Raw genomic sequence first — 18,471 nt, 5'->3', positions numbered from 1 at the left:
GCAGCCGAGACCGTCTCTCACGGGCTCCCTGGGACGAGCTCAGGCAGAGCCCCTAAAGGTCCCCAAGACACCGCCTCGGGGCCAGCTGCCCCCTCCCGACCTGGGGTCCAAGGGCAAGACCGTGGGGCCGAGGGTTTGAGCCTGGCAGGCCCCCATGGCATTTGGGGTGCCAGTTCCCCGGGGTGGGGCCTGGCCGACCCTTTATCTGCGGGAGCAGGCGTCGGGCAACCCAGACGGTGGCCCCCGGGGGCCCCAAGTCCAGCGGGGACCCAGCGGCCAGGGTCAGGGGCCTGAGGCCGCGGCTGGCAGGGCCCCGTGCGAGGACTCAGAGAAGACCACCGCCCCGCGTGTTGGCACTGAGAATGTCTTTAATTCGCGCTATGTCTGTATAACACAAAGATGGCCGAGAATCCACCACCCCCCAGGCCGGGGCTCGGCGGCCGAGAGGCGGCATCTTCGAACGAGGGAACGAAAAAAAGAGAGTAAGTGTGTGCGTGTATATATCTATTTATATGCCTGGGTAGAAAACGCGGCGTTCTCCCGCCGGAAGCGGCCAGGCGGTGTGTCACGGGGGGCCCGTGCGTGGTGGCGGCGGGCGGCAGGTCACTCTGGAACTGTAATCCGATATATGCATATATATGTGCGTCGCCAAGGTAGAAAACACAGTCGGTCCTGTCCGTACTAAGCGTGTGGAATAAACCAGCTCTGGGAGCCGAGAACACGTTTTTTTTAAAAAGGAACGTGGAAGATCTTCAAAAATTGCTACAGTACAAAAAAAGTGTGTGTGCGTGTGTGTGCGTGTGTGTGTGCGTGTGTGTGCGTGTATCTGTATTTATATATTTATATATGTATAATAACCAGAAGTAGCTTCCCCTGGGCGGAGTCCGCGCCGTCTGCTGGGCCCCAGCGCCGCCTCCGGGTCGGTTCATGGCACATTATGGTATTATTGGCACAGGCTCGAGTCTCGGTCCAGGCGGGGCCCGTGTGGCGGCGTCGCGCCCCGTCCTCGGCTCCCGCCTCGCCCCCTTCGCCCCTCGAGCAGCTCCCGCAGACGTGAACGTAGAAAAATAGCTCTGGCCTCCCGGCTGGGCGCGAAGGCGCGTGTGTCGTAGTTTGTATTTTTACAGGTTCGCCGACGGGATCCTGGGGAGAGACCAGAGAGTGAGGGCGGCCAGGCGGGCCCCAGGTGCCACGGCGAGGGGGCTGGACAGGGCCCTGGCCACGCACAGGGGCCGCGGGCGGCGGGCGTCAGGGCTGCCCAGCCCCGGGACCCTTGTGTCCGGGGGGTCCTCTCGCCCCCACCCGCAGGCAGCAGCTCAGGGCACGTGGACACCGACCCCCCGGCCCTGGGCTGGGGGCGCTGCAGGGGAGCCTCAGGGTCCGGCCTGGGGGTCCCGTTGGAGCTCGGGAACCCCAGGCCCAGGGGTCGGGACACACCGCCCTCAGCCCTGCAGGGGACCCCTAGGAGGGCGCCCCGCCTGCAGCTGGGGGGCCTAGGCCCCCACAATGCTGCGGTGCTCCTTCCGTACCCGCTGGGGGTCCGCCGCAGCCCCTTACTGGGTCTGTCCCTGGGGCCCCGGCGGTGAGAGGGGTGTGGCACGCGAGGGGGCCCCCGCCCGGCCCTCTTGCGCACTCCAAGACGAGGCCCGTAGGGTCTGCACCCCCCGCTGGGGGCTGGGTTCCCGGCTGGCTGTCCTGCTCTGGGGATCACAGGGAAACCTGGGTGGGGGTCTGGGTGGGAGGAAATCGCCAGCAGTGGGAAGTGGCTGGTGCCCCCTGGGCCTTCTGGTGAAGAGGTCAGGGGTCGAGCCAAGCTGCACATGTTTTACTGATGTTTGAAAATGTTGATTTAAGATGACGGGAATCAGGGCTGGAGTGACAGCACAGCGGGGAGGGTGTTTGCCTTGCCCAGGGTTCGATCCCCGGCATCCCGTAGGCTCCCCCGAGCACTGCCAGGAGTAATTCCTGAGTGTAGAGCCAGGAGTAACCCCTGAGCATTGCTGGGTGGACCCAGAAAGCAAAGAAAGAAAAGGAAAGAAAAGAAAAGAAAAGAAAAGAAAAGAAAAGAAAAGAAAAGAAAAGAAAAGAAAAGAAAAGAAAAGAAAATGCCGGGAATTCTGGATGCAGAGTTGCAGACTCCAAGGGGCCTGAGTGGGTCGGGGGCTCGTGGGAGGAGGGGGCACGGGTGGGGGGCATTAGGGGGTGTGGCTGAGGGGCCCCAGGGAGGGTTTCCTGCCACAGTCGCTCAGCTTCAGCCCTGGGTCCGAGAGCCTCGGTGGCTGCTCCCCGCCCCGCGGGCGGCCCGGCGGAGGGTCCCTCGGCCCCGCGCTCCCAGCCGCCCGGCCTCTGGCCTCTGGCCTCGCCGGGGCCCAGGTGCCGGTTCTCCCCATGATTACAAGGACGATTCGTTGCCGTTAGTGTGTCTGGGAAATAATGACTTGATTTATTCCCCACCCGCCTGGACTCGGGAGCTTCATTCCTTCCCGGCGCCGAGGGACGCGCCAGCTCAGGACTAACCCGCTTCTCCAGGGCTGACAAGGGACGCGCCAGCTCGGGACTAACCCGCTTCTCCAGGGCTGACAAGGGACGCGCCAGCTCGGGACTAACCCGCTTCTCCGGGGCTGACAAGGGACGCGCCAGCTCGGGACTAACCCGCTTCTCCGGGCTGGGGACGGACAGGAAAGAGCTGCGGCCGCGCAGCCTGGGTGGCCGGAACCCACTGACTGGGGGGAGGCGGGGGCGGGGGGGCAGCCACGGATCCCGGGGAGGGGGGAGGCTGCTGGCCGCCCGGGCTGGGGTGCCGCTGCCCAGGGTCCGGGCACCACCCCGCGGGCCTCGGGCCACTCCTGCACGGTGTGTGTGTGTGTGGGGGGAGTGGGGGCCGCTGGCAGCTCCTGGCTGAGCGTCTGAGTCAATCATCGCTCCTGACGTGAGCGGCTGTAACAGGGCGCCCCTGGCCTCTGGGGGGGGGGGGGGGGACGGGCGGCCGCCTGCAGCGGCCCTGCCCGCCCAGGCTCCTCAGACACGACGGGGGGCAGGGGAGCGGGACGGGGTCTCCCGAGTGCCTCGGGGCGAGCTGCCCTGTCCACCGAGGCTGTGCCTTGGTTTCCCTTCGCTTGCCGTAGGGCAGGACTGTTGGGGCTCCTGGGGCCCTGCTGCCTGGATGTCCAAGGGTGACGGTGCCCGGGGAGGGGTCCCAAGCGCCTCGGCCTTGGGCAGGGGCGGAGTCCTGGTCAGCCCACAGCTCCGGCGCCGGGAGCTGAGACTTCTGTGCATTCTCCAGACCTAACGGGGACGAGGGTCTGCGCAGTGGCTGGACACCCACGCAGGTGGGCGCAGTGACACGTGGACTCCTGTGCCGGGAATCTTAGGGAGCCGCAGGCCCTTCCCGAGCTACGGTGATGTACGCGTGCCCAGGCGGGCCAGACCCTGGACAGCACCCGCCGGCCGTTCTGGCCCTGGATGGCTTTGCGGGCAGCGAGGGTGGTGGAGCAGCCCCTCGTCAGGGCTGGGAGTGGGTGCGACCGGCTCCCCCTGCAGCTCAGACCCAGGGCCCCCGGGACCGCGGGGGGCTGCACCCGGGGTCTGTGCGTCCAGCAGACCCCGCCCCGACGATGCAGCTGTGCCCAGGGCGGGGGAGGGACGTCCCTACCGTCCACACGCCCCGTTCTTGAGAGGTGGTCTCCACAGGGGCGAGACGAGGCCAGAAGGCAGAGGCCAGGCTCGGCCGTTGGGGCTTCTCCGGCCTCAGACCAGTGCGTCTGGGCCCGGCCCCTCCGTGGCCAAGGGCGTCCTCCTCACTGTCCTTTCTCACGGCTGCATTTTGGTCCTGCCCACTGGGCTCTCCTGCCGAGGCGTCCAGGCGGGGTGGAGTGTGTGGGTCTGTGTCCTGGATCCTTCCAGAGCCTTCTCTGGCCTCGCAGCCTGGTCCCCATCTGCCTGCCCGTCTTGGCTTTCGTCTCAGGCCACACCCAGCAGTGCTCAGGGCTGACTCCTGCTTAGTGCTCGGGGGTCCCTCCTGGCAGGGCCCAGGGAACCCCAGGGGTGTCGGGGATGGACGGTGGGTGGGCTGCGCATGGGGCTGCAAGTTGGGCCCTCTCCCCTGCGCGGGTCCCCCGTGACAGGCCACTGGCACGCTCAGTCCCACACGTCGCGTCCCCCGCGGGTGGGGGGTGGGGTACGCACCATAAAGGGGATGCACGGCTTCTGCCCAGCCCCCGGGAGGGTAGAAACACACGCCCGTCAGCAGGAGATCTCGAACCACTTCTCAGACACGAAGGCCACAGGGATCAGATGCCGGTCGGAGGAGGGCGGCCTGCGGGCGGGAGGGCAGGCTGCGGCGGGGCTAGGCCAGTGGCGACCCCTGGGGACCCCGGGCGGAGACTTCCGCAGCAGTGACCTTCCCTCGGGGTCACCGGGCGGGGTCACGGGGCGGGGACAGCTCGGTGCCAGGGGCGGGCACTCCCGCGGGGCCCCGGCTCCGGCCCTTGGAGGGGGCAAGGCTGGTCCCGGTCCACACGGGCCACGGGCGCCAACCCCGCGCCTCCCCCGCGCGCCCCTGTCCCCGCCGTGTGACGGGGCTGCGAGTGGGCGCGGGCCCGGGGCTGCGGGGTCGCCCCGGCCGGGCGGGGGGGGGGGCCTCTCGGGCCGCGTCCACTCACCGGTTCCCGTTGAACGTGGACTTGAACTCGCCCACGGAGCGCAGCGTGTCGTCGGCGTAGACGGGCACGGAGGCGCGCACGCACTCGTGCGAGCACTGCAGCGTCTCGTTGTAGGCGGTGAAGACGTCCAGGGTGCTGGGCACGCGCGCGGGCGCGAAGTCCGTCAGGTTCTGGCAGCTCTCCTCCTGCTGCTGCAGCTTGCGCTGCCGGCCGCTGCGCCGCGCGCGCCCGCTCTGCGCGCAGCTGGGGACGGACGGACGGACGGGCGGGCTGGGCGCGCGCTCGGGGGCGTGCTCGGGGGAGGGGGCGCGCGCTCGGGGCGGGGGGCGCGCGCTCGGGGGCGTGCTCGGGGGAGGGGGCGCGCGCTCGGGGGCGTGCTCGGGGGAGGGGGCGCGCGCTCGGGGCGGGGGGCGCGCGCTCGGGGCGGGGGGCGCGTGCTCGGGAGCCCCTGCCTCGGGAGTGCGCCCGTGCCCAGGCGCGCCTTCCTCCCCTGTGCTGGGGGCGCGTGCGTGCCCCCCCTTCCGTCCCCGCCCCCGCCCACACATGCCCCCGGACTTGCTGCACACGCCCACAGGACCTCGCTTAGTGCCCTGGGCCTGCTGGGGCCCCTCTGGACGGCCACCCGGGGACTGACCCAGCACTAATTAGTTCCCCACTAAGGGGTGAGTGCCAGCCCCAAGCGGCGGCTTTCCCCGTTGTCCAGCGTCCATCCCAGACGTGGCCACCAGGGTAAGGCGTCTGGGAGGGGGCAGGTCAGAGGGTCCCTGACTCGGTTTCCCCAGGACGGCCTGTCTGAATCGGAGCCCATAGGTGCTGGGGTGGGAGCTTCTGGGACAGGCTGGGGGTCGTCCTGCCCGTCGCCCTCGGGGAGCCCTGGTGCCCGGCCTGAGCCCCCAGGCCAGGCCAGCGGACACGGGAGCCCGGCGGGCAGGAGCCGGAGGAAAGGGACCTCCTCACGCTCACGGATAAGGACCCCCACGGGCCCGGCCCCACCTGCCTCCCGTGACACGGACCCCAGGGGCAAGGTGAGAGATGGGGGAACCCTGGACCCCGGGGTCACGGGCCGTTGTGCCGGGCTGTTCCGGAAGGGCCTCTGCAGAGGGGCTGCCCTCCCTGCCCACCCACCCCCAGGCCCCAGTGCTGACCTCCCCGTGACCCCAGTGCTGACCTCTGTGGCTCTGGTGCTGACTTATCCCTATGAGCCTTGCCCTGACCGCACGACCCCAGCCTTGATCCTATGACCCCGGCAGACAGGCGGGCCCTGGCTTGCTGGCCAGCAGGGCAGCCCAGGCGTGTCCTGGGGTAACATCCTGGGGCCCGGCCCCCCGAGCGGCAGCCCCGTTTGGGGTCTCTGGGCGGCGGAGGCGCCTGGGCGGGAGGGTGGCTGCCACCCCGCCGGGCCCCTCTCGGGGGCAGCCCTGGGTCACCGGCAGCCCCGACTCCCCCAGGCGTCTCAGGTGCTGCCCAGCGCGGCCCTCAAAGTAGGCCGGCCGCAGGGGAAGCGGGCGACCTAGTTCCGCAGACTCAGCGCTGGCAGGACACGGGGCGGAGGCCGCGTGACTCAGCCGGGCCCAGACGCCCAGACGGCCAGGGCGGGCAGGAGGTGGGCGAGGGAGGAGCTGGGGGGGCGTGCTGCGGTCTGGCCCGGGCAGTGGCGCGTCCTTACCAGTTCTTTAAGACGAGCGTCGTGACGAGAGCAGCGATGACCATGATGAGGGACACAGTGATGGTGACGATCTGGTGCACGGCCAGGCCTGCGGACACGGCAGGGGTCAGCCCCGCCCCCGGGACAGGAAGGGCCTTGGACGCCGAGAGGGGGTGGCCGGCGGTGGCGTGGGGGTCCTGGCCCCGGACACTGAGGGGGCCGGAGGGGGCGGGGGCTGGGGAGCCCCGGCTACGCTTCCTCCGGGTGTCTTGGCCGGTCCAGGGCCGCATCTCCCGTCTGAGCGGGCTCTGGGTGGAGGGGACCGGCCCTGGGAGTGGTCACTCTGCAGGCTGCTGACTGGTCGGCTCGCTGCCCTCTCCCTGTCCCCCCAGCTGCCCTCGGCCCCGGTTTCATCCTCCTGGGACCAGCCCGCGGGTGCCTGCCCAGCCGTCCAGGGCTCGGGCCACAGCTCAGCTGATGCGGAGGCCACAGGCCACCCTTTGGGGCAGGGGCTCGCCCTCTGCCCGCTGACATGCCCTGTGCCCACGGGGCGCTCCGGAGCCAAGCAGATGCACAGACGAACGTTCCCTCTCCACCGATCGCGGCCCCCCCAGGGACCTGCCCACGGCCAACGCGCCCGGCCCTGGGGTCCGAGTCTGCGGGAACTCAAGCCTGCACTGGCCCCCCCAGTGCGAATGCCACGGCCTCCGTCCCCTCACGCTGACGTCCAATGAAAAGCTGCTTATTAAGCACCGACCGTGCAACTCTGGGGACACGCGGGCAGGCCTCTCCCCTCACCAACGGCTCCCACGCCCTTTGCCCCCTGGGTGGCACCTGCCAAGACCCTCTGGGTCGGTCTGTCTTCTGAACAGCCGGGTCAGCCCGCCCGGGGGAAGCTGGTGACGGCCCTCCGCAGTGACCCCCACCGTCCACTTCCCTGGGACCCAGCAGCTGCCCGGTCACTGGAGAGGACTCAGGGCTGGGCGCTGCGGGGGGCACTGTCCAGCCTCGCCCACCACACAGCTGGACCTGGAGAAAGCCAGGTGCCCTCAGAGGGCCGCGTGACCGGGCTCGGTGACCGCTGGGGAGAGTGGGGAGGCTGAGGATGGTGCTGGGGTCATGGTGGTGATGGTGTGGACAGCGCTGGTGGTGATGGTGAGGGTGGTAATGATGGGGATTATGGTGGTGATGGAAATGGTCAAAGTGATGCTGGTGCTGGTGGTAGTGGTAAATATGGTGGTGCTGATGGCGAAGATGCTGATCTTGGTGGTGAGGGTGCTGCTGGTGGTGCAGATGGGATGGTGGTGCTGATGCTGATGGGGATGATGCTGACACTGATGCTGATGCTGATGGTGGTGCTGATGCAGATAGTGATGCTGATGCTGATACTGATGGTGATGCTGATGGTGATGCTGATGGTGCTGATGGTGATGCTGACGGTGGTGCTGATGGTGGTGCTGATGCTGATAGTGATGCTGATGCTGATGCTGATGCTGATGGTAGTGCTGATGATGATGACACTGGAGGTAAGGCTGGGGGTGATGAGATAAGGGGTGATAAAGGACCCGGATGCCAGCAACATCAGTCATCAGGTGAATCAGGGTGAGCCCTGACGACTCGGCACAGCAATCCTGGCATCTGTGACGCGGGAGCAGCCAGGCGAGGGAGGTGCTGTGCCCGGGGGGTGGTCCAAAGTCCATCCGAGGGAAAGGCCACACACGGCGGGGCCAGCTCACTGGGCTCAGGCTGAGCCTGGGCTCCGCTTGGGAGGGGGAAGCTTCTGGAAGCAAGGTGAGGAGCCCTCGGCCTCCATGCCACTCGCTGTCCCATGTCTGTCAGGACAGCAGAGCCCAGCTTGCCCCATGGGGATGGCCTTGCTGAGGTCAGGGCTGGGCTGGCAGGGGCCGAGTCCTTGGCAGGCGCCGCTGCACCCCTCCAGATAGACAGACAGACAGTGGACCCCAGGGACCCTCGCCTGGCTCCAAGCCAAGCCCAGGCCTTCCCCAGCTCACACTGTCCCATCTCTGAGCACAGAGCGGGGGTCTCAGCCACTGCCAGCCCCGCCCGCCTCTCCACAGCTGGGCGGAGGCCAGTCCCCGTGCTGGAAAGGCAGACATGAGACCTGGGGGCGGGGGGAGCCAGTAACCGCACCCAGCACTGGGCTCGGGAGACCCCCGGCCGCCCACTGCCTGATGCTCAGGGCTGTGGCCCCGCAGGGCCAGGCTCAGACCTGCAGAGATGCTCTGGGGGCCCCGTCCCACTGGCCGCCCCCTCCAGGCAGCAAATCCCATACCGGGCTTTCGGGCCCACCTGTCCACGCCCTGCGCCTGGGCTGTGTGGCTGGGGCAGGGTCACCCCGTGCCACTCAAAGTGTTCCTTGGCACCGGGCAGGGCCGGACGGAGGCACTTGGGGTCCCACAGGACCCCTCCCAGCAGCCTGGGCCTGCAGCCACCCAGGGTCCGGCGAGCGGTGCCCCCCCCCATCACCGGGCCAGGGCACGCAGGGCCTGGCATGATGGAGGCAGAAACTGGGTCTTCAGGGAAGTAGCAGGACACCTGGCCCTGCCCCCGGAGGATGGAGAGAGGGAGAAGCCGGGGGGCTGCTGTCGCCCCAAGCTCGGGGAGCAAACTTTGCGCAAAGGTTGGAGGATGAGTGCCCAGGGCTTGGGAGCCGGAAGGTCCACCCCGTGGGCCCCCACCCGGCCCCCTGTTCGGTCCATGCAGGGTGCGGCCCCCCGCCGTGCCTCCAGGCTGAACCCCGAGGCCCCACGGCCCTGCTCGGGGGTCCGGGTCCCTGAACGTTCCCGCTGCAAAGCAGCAACGCCTAAACTGGTGGGCAACAGAGCCGGACCCGCTGCCTGCCGCAGCCTCACCAGCCTGTGCCCGCCGTGCCCGAGCCAAGCCCCGCCTGCAGCCCTGCGAGCGCCGGGAACGCCGGGAACGCCGGGAACGCCGGGAACGCCGACCGATCCTCAGGAGACGGTTCAGGGGCCTCAGCCCCGAGACCACAGCTCCGGGCTTGCCTCCCGCCCTCTGCCCTCTGCCCTCTGCCCCCTGGGCTCTGCCAAGACTCTGTCCATTCTGGGAAGGGCAGCCGGGCAGGAGCACCGCCTGCCCGAGGCGAAAGGCTCAGGGACTCTGGCCCAGTGCTGGCCGCCTGCGGGGCCGTGCCTGGAGCTGGCAGAGCCGCCGTGACGCGGCCAGGAGCAGCTTCCGTCTCCGTGGCCTGGAGAGAAGCCAAAGGCTGGGCGGGAGGCGGGAGTGGAGGGCGGGGGCGGAGGGTGGGGGCGGAGGGCGGGGGCGGGGGCGGGGGAGGCTTCCTCCCCCAGGTGCCTGGAGCCCTCCTAGCCCCCACCTGCACAGGTGCCCCCACGGCTGAGGGCGGAGGCCCCGAAACAATTGCTTCTGGCACTGCCACCCCTGCATGGGCAGAGGTGCAGCGTGGCCGTGCCCTTGGCTGTCTGTAGGGCACAGAGGGTTCTTCCAACTGCATTTGAGCAGAGTTGGCGTGGGAGCTGTGCCACCCGGTGCCCAATGGAGCCTGAAACTTGGCTTGGTGTGTGTGCACACGTGTGTGCCCCGGCTGAATGTACACACCTGTATACATACAGGAATAACATGCACATGCACGTGGTGTGTGCACACATCTGTATGCACGTGAGCCTCCCAGTGTGGACACATGCAGATGTTTGTGTGCAAGCATGTGTATCTGTGTTAATGTGTGTGCACTTATGTGCACCTGTGTACCTACGTATATGTGTCTGCGTGGTTGTAGGTGCCTGTGTGTGCTCACACATATGTTTTGTGTGCTGCCGTTGCCATGTGCCTGTGTGTGCATCATCTGTGTGGTGTATATGTTCCTGTGCACACATGTGTGTTGTATGTGCTGCTGTATGCCTATGTGTGCATCATCTGTGTGAGGTATGCATGATGTGTATAATTAGTTGTGAGCAAGCGTGTGGGCGTGCATCTTGCTTGAGGTAAGTATGTGGGGGCGTGTGTACATGCATGTGCACACTCGTGTCTGCATCCACCCTCGGGGACAGTCTCTCTGTGGGCCCAGCCAGACTGGCACCCCCGCAGGCCTGGGTGGGCACTGGGCAGTGCTGTCTCCCAGAGCCCACCCCCCCTCTGCTGGTCGATTCACTGCCCTTGACAAATGTCGGCCAGAAGCAGGCGTGTTCCCGGCTCAGGGTCACACACCGCGTCCTGCAAGCAGCCGCCAGCCTCGGGCCTGCCCTGCCCTGGCCACTCTGACCGCTTGCTGCAGGCCCCTCGAGGGCCCCTCTGCCCCTCTGCCCTGACCGGAAGCTGGGGACACCCTCTGCTGCGACCCTCAGCCTCGAGCCGGCCCCCAAAGCCGTGCGTGTCACGGCCGCCCACACCGCAGCCGGCCCGGAGGGGGTCAGCGCTGCTGTGGGTCGGCCCTGCAGGGGCACTGGGACCACCTGGCCCTCACGGCAGCCCACCGCAGCGGCACGAGCACTCAAGGCCAGGGCAGGATGCGGGAGGGGGACAGAGTCCCCGGGCCGGGAGCACGGACGAACGGACAAGGAGATGAGTGGATGGATGGGTGGAAAGGACGGATGGACAGACAAGACTGCGGGTGGGGCTGGGGGCACCTGTTGGGGCAGAAGGGCCCCGGGCCCCGGCTCTGGTGCCAGCACTACGTCTGGCGGGAATGGGAGCGGCCGAGCCCAGGCACGTGTGCTCAGAACCTGAGGCTGCACACGGACGTGTGCGCTATCGACACGACACCACGAAGCTGCCTCGAACCAGCGCTTAGGAAAGGGGGACACCCGCCCCAGGCCATCCTGAACCGGGTGTGGGGAGCAAGGATTCCCGACGGCAGACCCTCTGTACCCCGCATGTGTGCACACATGCACATGTGCGCACACGCATGCACACACACATACACACAACTGCCCAGGCATGTGCCAGTACATGTATATACACCTTGTTATTTTACATATGTGAGAAATGTATACATATGCAAAGTGTATTGTGCACACACGTGTGCTTGTAGCCATGTGTATGATATTATGTGCATATAGACACATGTGCATATATGAATGCCATGTTCCAGTATGTACATATAAATGCACATGAAAGCCAGATACCAGTGTGCATGTACAAACATGCAAATATACATGTACATAGAATTGTGTGTACATGTGCACACATGATACCACGTTATGGGTTTGCACATATATGCATGTATGTGCACACATGAGTGTCATGTGCCAGCATGCCTTGCACACACATATGCATACGCCCAAATGCATGGTGTTGCATGTGTACACATCTGTGCATGTGTGTCCCCATGTGGATGCTATGTGCACCCATGAACGTGTATGTGAGCAGAGCGCGGAGGGTTGTATGGAGGAATTAGGAGAGGAAAGAGGAAACATTTTCCCTTTTGTTGTTGGTTCTTGGGCCACACCCGGCAGTGCTCAGGGGTGACTCCTGGCTCTGCACTCAGGGGTCACTCCTGGTGAGGACTGAATGGGATGCCAGGGATCGTGCCCGGCTCTGTCCTGCGGCATGGCTGGTGTGTGCGGGCGGCTCGGCCCTGGCAGCCTGGCATTGCCTCCCAGTTCCTGTGCCCACGTGTGGTCACACCACCACCCTGCGAGGGGCAGCGAGGCCGGGGCGCCCATGGCCTGGGGTCAGTCGGGGTCTCCCAGACCTGGCCGGGGCCTCCACGGCCTCCCTTGCCCTGCCCCCACCCTGGTCGCTGGTGCCTGTGCAGGGAACTGTGGACACCGAAGACCAGGAGGGTGGGCTGGGCCACGTGCCCGCTGTGACCCGGGTCCTCGCCCGCCCTCTGCCTGCCTGGACGGTGCCCCTACCTGGCATTCGCTGGGCCACAGACTCTGCCTCGTCGGGCGCCGGGTCTTTGGGGTGTGTTTGGGCAGCCCTGCCTCCCGCAGCCCCCGACACGGACAGCGGGCCTGTGAAAACTGCCCCCAAACTGTTCTGGGGTCCGAGCACCCCGCACAGACGTCTGTGGGCGCAGCCGCACAGGGGCCCGGAGGGCGGTCACTCGCGCGGGCAGAAACTCGGCTACGGGAGCACGACGGCCGTGCCGCTCTCCCCGCTGGGCACAGCGTGCCCGAGCACGGCAGCCAGCCCTGGACACAGGCCAGGCCCAGCGCCAGGGAGTGGACGGCAACGTGGCCTGGACATGTGTGGGCCCAGCGCAGCTCTGAGGGGATCCGGCCTTGCTTTGACATGGACGGGGCGCAGGGGAGGGTCTCTCCGCGGGGGGCCGGGACACGCTCTCCCCCCGCCCCGAGCTGGGCCTACCGGGGTGTTTGCGGGGTGCTGAGAGGGGTGGGCAGGCGGGGCCCCTCCTCTCGCCGCTGAAACACCGTCCCTGTAGCCGACAGGGTCACCCTGCAGACGGCCCCAACATCCGGCCCCGAGGGGCTGAGAGGGGGGCCGGGACCTGGGGGCACGGGCAGGGCAGGCCACCGCGGCCCCTCCCCCACCACTCCTTCTCGGAACCCTGAGCCCACACTGTCTGCTCTGGGAGCCACACGGCCCCAACCTCCGGCCAGCCCCACCCCCGCCTCCAGCCTCCTGCTCCCCACCCCCCGCTGCCGGCCCCCCCATGACACACACCCCCTTTGCAGCACCACAGAATCTGGGGCCCCAGCCGCCCTCCTGCGAGGCTCAAGGTTTTGCTTCACAGCCCCCCACGGTGGGTGGCGTGGGTCGGCCCCTCTCCCTGCTGAGAGTGCGCTGGTCTGGGCTGAGCCGCCTCACGCCTGTGTGAGGCCCTCTAGAACTTTCTCCTTGGGACACCAACAGCGTCCCCCAAATCGGTTGTTCCCCCGCCACTCAGGCCACCGACGAGTCTGCCTGTGGGTGTACAAAGGGGTGGAAGCGCCAGCTTGAACATCAGCCAACACCCACATCTGTGTCCTGTGCCCAGAGTCAGGCAGCTCTAGAGCGCGGTGAGATCTCTAGGACCCAGCGGGCAGCTCTAGAGTCTGAAGGGAGCTCCAGAACCTGTGAGGGCTCTAGAATCTAGCAGGCAGCTCTAGAACCCAGAAGGCGACTCTAGAACCCAGCGGGCAGTTCTAGAAACCTGGCAGTCAGCTCTAGAGCCTGGTAAAGTCTCTAGAACCCAGTTGGCAGCTCTAGGACCCAGTGGGCAGCTCTAGAAACCTGGCAGGCAGCTAAAACCCAGTGAAATATCTAGGACCCAGTAGGTGGTTCTAGGACCCAGCGGGTAGCTCTAGAACCCAAAGGGAAGCTCTAGAACACTGTGAGGTTCCTAGGACCCAGCAGGCAACTCTAGAAGCAGGTGGGCAGCTGTAGAGCCCGGCACCAGGGCCTCCAAGATGTAGAAAGTTCTCTGGGACCCGGTGGCATACCTAGAACCCAGAGGGCAGCTCTAGAACTTGGCAAGAGCTCTAGAACCCACTTATCCACGCCCCTGCCCATGGCCCCTTGGCCAGCTGCCAGGCTGCCTGGACACGTGCACACAGAGACCCCCTGCTTCCCGTCTGGACGAGGGGCCTGTGAGCTGCCTGCACCTGGGTGGACCCGGCCCACCCAAGACCCAGGACCCAGCAGGGGACCGGGCACCCCAGAGGGAAACGGACCGAGTGCCTCTGCCCAAACACAGGATTCCAGGGGGCTGACACGTCGCCCTGCAGGGACCCTGGTACAGGAGGAGAAGCCCCCGCGGTGGGCACTCGCCAGCTACCAACGCCTCTGCCGCTTCCGGGAAGAGCAGCGCAGCCCGGAGCGCGTCTGGGCCCAGAGGGAGCCGGACGGGCCCAGCCGAGATGCCGCAGGGAGGGGAGGGGATGCGTTTGGGGGCAGGGCCAGTGTCGGCCGCGCTCTGGACGCCGTTCCGGGAGCCTTCACAGTGCCACGTCCAGGCCTGGGGGCACAGACTGGCAGAGTCCAGCCCCTGTCTGGGTTCCCCTGACCTCCACGCCCTGACCCCCTCTGCGGGCTGGTCACCAACACAGGGGGCCTGGGTTGCCCCCAGCTCAGCGGCCGGTGGGCCCTGCATGAGGCACAGGGGCCTTAGGCACCCACCTAGATGCCCAAAGGCTTCTAATTGGGGGCCCCGGGCACGGTGCCCAGCCCTGCTCCCCTTGGGCCCCGCTCCCCCGAGAAGCCACTCCCGGCTTTCCGTCCACCCGCCAGCGAAGGTGCCTGGGGCCAGTGTCCACGTGACCCTGCGGCCCGTGGCCACACCGCATGTGCCAGACTCGGCCTGGGGTGGGGGCTCACGGGCTTTGCACAAGGTTGGGCCCGTTCTCTGCTCTGGGGGGTCCATCACCCCAAGAGGCCCCACCAGTCACTGTGCAGCCTCGGGAACCCACAGACGCAGGGAAGAGGCAGAACAAGCGGGTGTGTCCCTGTGGCACTGACCTGGGAGGCGTGCGGGGCACGGCGTCCCGCCCCCTCCTGACCCCCAGACTCGGTCCTGAGGGCCCCGAGCCCCCCACGAGGCTGCTGGAGAAGTGACAGAGAAGGGGGTGGGTCAGCCAGGCTCGGGGCGGAGGGCGGAAGAGGGAGGCTTGGTGCCCGTCGCCCTGCAGCCGGGCTCTGCCCCCACACCGACTGCTCGACCGGCCAGTGACATTCACAGTCCATAAAAATGACTTAGTAACTGCTGGCCGGCCAAACCGTGGGAGGACGGGACGGGCAGCCCGCGAGCTCAGACTCAGAGTGACCGCTCGGAACTTGCTCCGGGCCCCGCCCCAGGCCATGTGCTGTGTGACCTTGGGCAAGTCACCTGGCCTCTCGGTGCTGCGAGTGGGCCTGGAGGTCTGTCCCGAGCTTCCGCTTAGCCCGGACGGAGTGGAGCCGGGAGCTCCACCGGGGGGAGAGGCCGTGGGGACTCAGCCCGGGTTGGGCCACACCTGACATCCCGCCCCGCTGCTCCTGTTCCTCCCACTCCAGGGGTCTTGGGCTCGCGCGGTGAGGGTTGAGGTCACCGCAGCTGTGCGCAGGGATGCAGGGGTCAGTCCTGGTGGGGCTGGGCGGCCACTGAGGCAAGGCCCGCGCCCTCCCGGCGGCAGCGGCCAGCCAGCTACTTCCATCCCCTACACTGGCCGCAGGTCTGATGCTGTCGGGTTTGAAGGGCGCAGATGGGGGGGCGCGTCCAGCCAATAGGAGGGGCGTGCGCGCGCTTCGCGGGCGCTGATTGGCGCGTCCCGGGCCCCGCCCCCGGGCCCATTCTCCGCGCGTCTCGCCCCAGAACGATGCGCGCAGAAATCAGAGCAGGAACCTTCGGGATCTATTTCTGGTTCTGACACAGACGCCGCGTGTGGGCAGATCTCAACGCCGGAAGTTCCTCTGGGCTCTGGGAAGCCGCGCGAGTGGCCGGGCCTCCCCCGGCCCTGGGCGGAGCCGCGTCCAGCCCAGCCCGCCCGTGGCGGGGTCAGGGCGCACTGGCCTCCCTCACACGCGCCCAGCTCCGCCCTACTGGACACGGACGCTGGACGCAGGGCACGGCCTCGGTTAACGTCCGGCAGCGGGTCCCGCCTGCTGCCCACGGCTGCCGGGGACACGGGCGATCCAGCCCACACTCGCCCGCTGCGGTCCCGGAGCGGCCGCGGCTCCCTGCTGAGCTGTGGGGTCCGAGGGGCAGGGAAGGTCCCGTGAAGGTTCCCGGCTTTCCAGCTGCCGGCCAGTGCGGGGGAGAGGGGCTGGGAGGATGCCTGCTGGGGGTCCGTCTCCCCGAAGCCAAGGGGCAGCAGAGCCTGGCACCTCCAGCGGCCGGAGTGTCCGGTCAGAGGAACCAGCGCACACCTGGGCACGCAGGACATGTCCCTCGGGCCGCCCTGAGCCTGGCTGGCGGACATGCCTGCTCCGTCTCTCTGTGCCTCCCTCCTTCCCTCCTTCCTCCTTCCTTCCTTCCTTCCTTCCTTCCTTCCTTCCTTCCTTCCTTCCTTCCTTCCTTCCTTCCTTCCCTCCCTCCCTCCTTCCTTCCTTCCTTCTTCTTACTTCTTTCTTCCATCCTTTCTCCTTCCTTCCTTCCTTCCCTCCTTCCTTCTTCCTTCTTTCTCCCATCCTTCCTCCTTTCTTCCTTCTCTCCTTCCTTCTTCCTTCCTTCCTTCCTTCCTTCCCTCCTTCCTTCTTTCTTCCGTCCTTCCTCCTTTCTTCCTTCTCTCCTTCCTTCTTCCTTCCTTCCTTCCTCCTTCCTTCCTTCCTTCTTCCTTCCTTCCTTCCCTCCTTCCTTCTTCCTTCTTTCTCCCATCCTTCCTCCTTTCTTCCTTCTCTCCTTCCTTCTTCCTTCCTTCCCTCCTTCCTTCCTTCCTTCCTTCTTCCATCCTTCCTCCTTTCTTCCTTCTCTCCTTCCTTCTTCCTTCCTTCCTTCCTTCCTTCCTTCCTTCCTTCCTTCCTTCCTTTCTCTCTTATCTTTTTGGGGCTTTTTGGTCCTTGAGCCATACCCAGCAGTGCTCAGGGCTTACTCCTGGCTCTGTGCTCTGTGCTCAGGAATTACTCCTGGCAGTGCTCAGGGGACCACATGGGATGCCGGGGATCGAACCCGGATCAGTCACATGCGAGGCCAGTGTCCACGCTGTCCACTCTCGCAGGCCCGGGACTCTCCAGCAGGAGGCAGAGCACAGCCCAGGCCTTGGGGACCCGGCAGGCGGTGACCGGGCTGGCCTTGAGGGTGGCCGGGGGTGCTGGACCTCAGCCTCCCCCCCCCGGGCTGCTCTGTGCCTGGTGCAGGGCAGTCCCGGCAGAGTGGGGTGCCCGTGGGGCTCGGCCCCCCCCGGCCCGGGGGCAGGAGAGGACGCAGGGCCCAGATGGCCGCCTCTTGTCGGAGCCTGAGCAAATGTCAGTGCCTCCGTCACTCGGGAAGGAATGTCGTGTTCCCACACCCCAGACGGGGGTCTCCGTGCGCCTGGGGAGGAGACGGGAGCTCCCTGCCAGCAGCCGGGGAGAGCAGGCGGAGACAGATCCAGCCACCCGACACGGGGCCTAGAGGGGCTGCACGGGTGTGAAATGGGGGGGGGGGAGGAGCCGGTGCCCCTCGGAGCAGCTGTTCTGGGCCTCCGAGGTGCAGGACAGAGCCAGGGGCAGGGCAGGGGCGGGGCGGGGCGGGGGGTGTGAGGAGGGGCTCCCCAAGAAGGGACTACAGTGGCTGGCATCCCACAGGGCCAGCCGCTCTCCCCTCCAGGAGCCCCGAACTGACCCCGGGGCTGGGCGGCAGCAGACGCAGGGACCGACACTCCCCGACACACCCAGGGTCACCCGCGAGGGCAGAGTCGGGGCGGGGAGCCGGGCCGCCTCGGGCGAGTCGAGCCAATGTCCCCCGACCCCGGGGGCAGTGGCCCACCCTGCTCCTCCGTCCACCCGGAACAGAAGAAGCCGAAGGTCAGTCCCCGCTCCCCCGCGCTGCCCTCCCGCTCCTCGGAAGGGCCTTGGGCGTGCGTGGAGGGTCGAGGGACACGTCCGGAAGCCCCTGTTCCGTGGGTGAAGACCCTCCCGTGAGGACCCTCAGTGTCCCCCAAAGCCCCCGAATCCTCCCGGGGACGGCCCCATCTCGAGGGGCGGGAGGGTCGGGACTCGGCACAGCCCGGGGAAGGCTCCAGGGCAGGCCCCGCCCAGGCTGCGGGCGCCCTGCGGCCCCGGGCCCAGCTGTGCCCACCCCATGCTGAGGCGCTGGACACAGCAGAGACCACCAGGGAGCAGAGATCCGGGGGTCCCCGGCCAGGACAGGGGCCTGTGTCCTCCCTCTTGGACCCGTTCCCTGTCCCTGGGCAAGGGGCGGCCCGCAGGACGCAGTGGTCAGCGGGGCCCTCCCTGCCCGCTTCCACGTCACGGGAACCGCTGGCGTCGCCCACAGCTCTGAGGGGCTGGGCGGGCCGCGGCCGGGGCCACGGGGCTCAGTCGGGGTCTGCCGCGGGGGTCCCAAGGGCCCCTGCACGGGGCAGAGCTGGCAACCCAGGGAGGGGCCGTTCCTGCCCCCCTCCCCCAGCCCCCGAAGGCCCCAGGCAGCATTTCCTGGGCGCCCCAGCGCTGTGACGGGCCCTGGCGGGAGGTCCCAGAGGGAGGCTCCCGCCCAGGCCGCCTCTGCCACGCAGTCCTCCGGGCTTCCCGGAGCCCTGCGCCCCCTACCACCACGTCCCTGCCCGTCCTGCCCGCCCCAGGCCCTGTTCGCTGGCACCTTGGGACTCG

General features: G+C 67.4%; 1 protein-coding gene across 5 annotated transcripts in view; it reads right to left on the bottom strand.

The window, feature by feature from the left end:
* Positions 1–350: 350 nt before the first annotated feature.
* Positions 351–18,471, bottom strand: part of AJAP1 (adherens junctions associated protein 1) — a 50,473-nt gene continuing 32,352 nt past the window's right edge. For all 5 annotated transcript variants that reach the window (XM_055137812.1, XM_055137810.1, XM_055137808.1 and 2 more), the window contains exons 3-6: positions 6,328–6,415; positions 4,662–4,904; positions 4,186–4,315; positions 351–1,143 (exon numbers count right to left, since the gene is read on the bottom strand). In XM_055137812.1, the coding sequence (XP_054993787.1) occupies positions 4,243–4,315; positions 4,662–4,904; positions 6,328–6,415 (404 nt within the window). In that variant the 3' untranslated portion in view covers positions 351–1,143; positions 4,186–4,242. The remainder of the gene's footprint in view (positions 1,144–4,185; positions 4,316–4,661; positions 4,905–6,327; positions 6,416–18,471) is intronic.

The sequence above is a fragment of the Sorex araneus genome, chromosome 5, assembly GCF_027595985.1.
Source record: "Sorex araneus isolate mSorAra2 chromosome 5, mSorAra2.pri, whole genome shotgun sequence".
Classification (NCBI taxonomy): Eukaryota; Metazoa; Chordata; class Mammalia; order Eulipotyphla; family Soricidae; genus Sorex; species Sorex araneus.
Note: the sequence above shows the minus strand (reverse complement) of the source record. Positions and strands in the feature narration are given on the sequence as shown.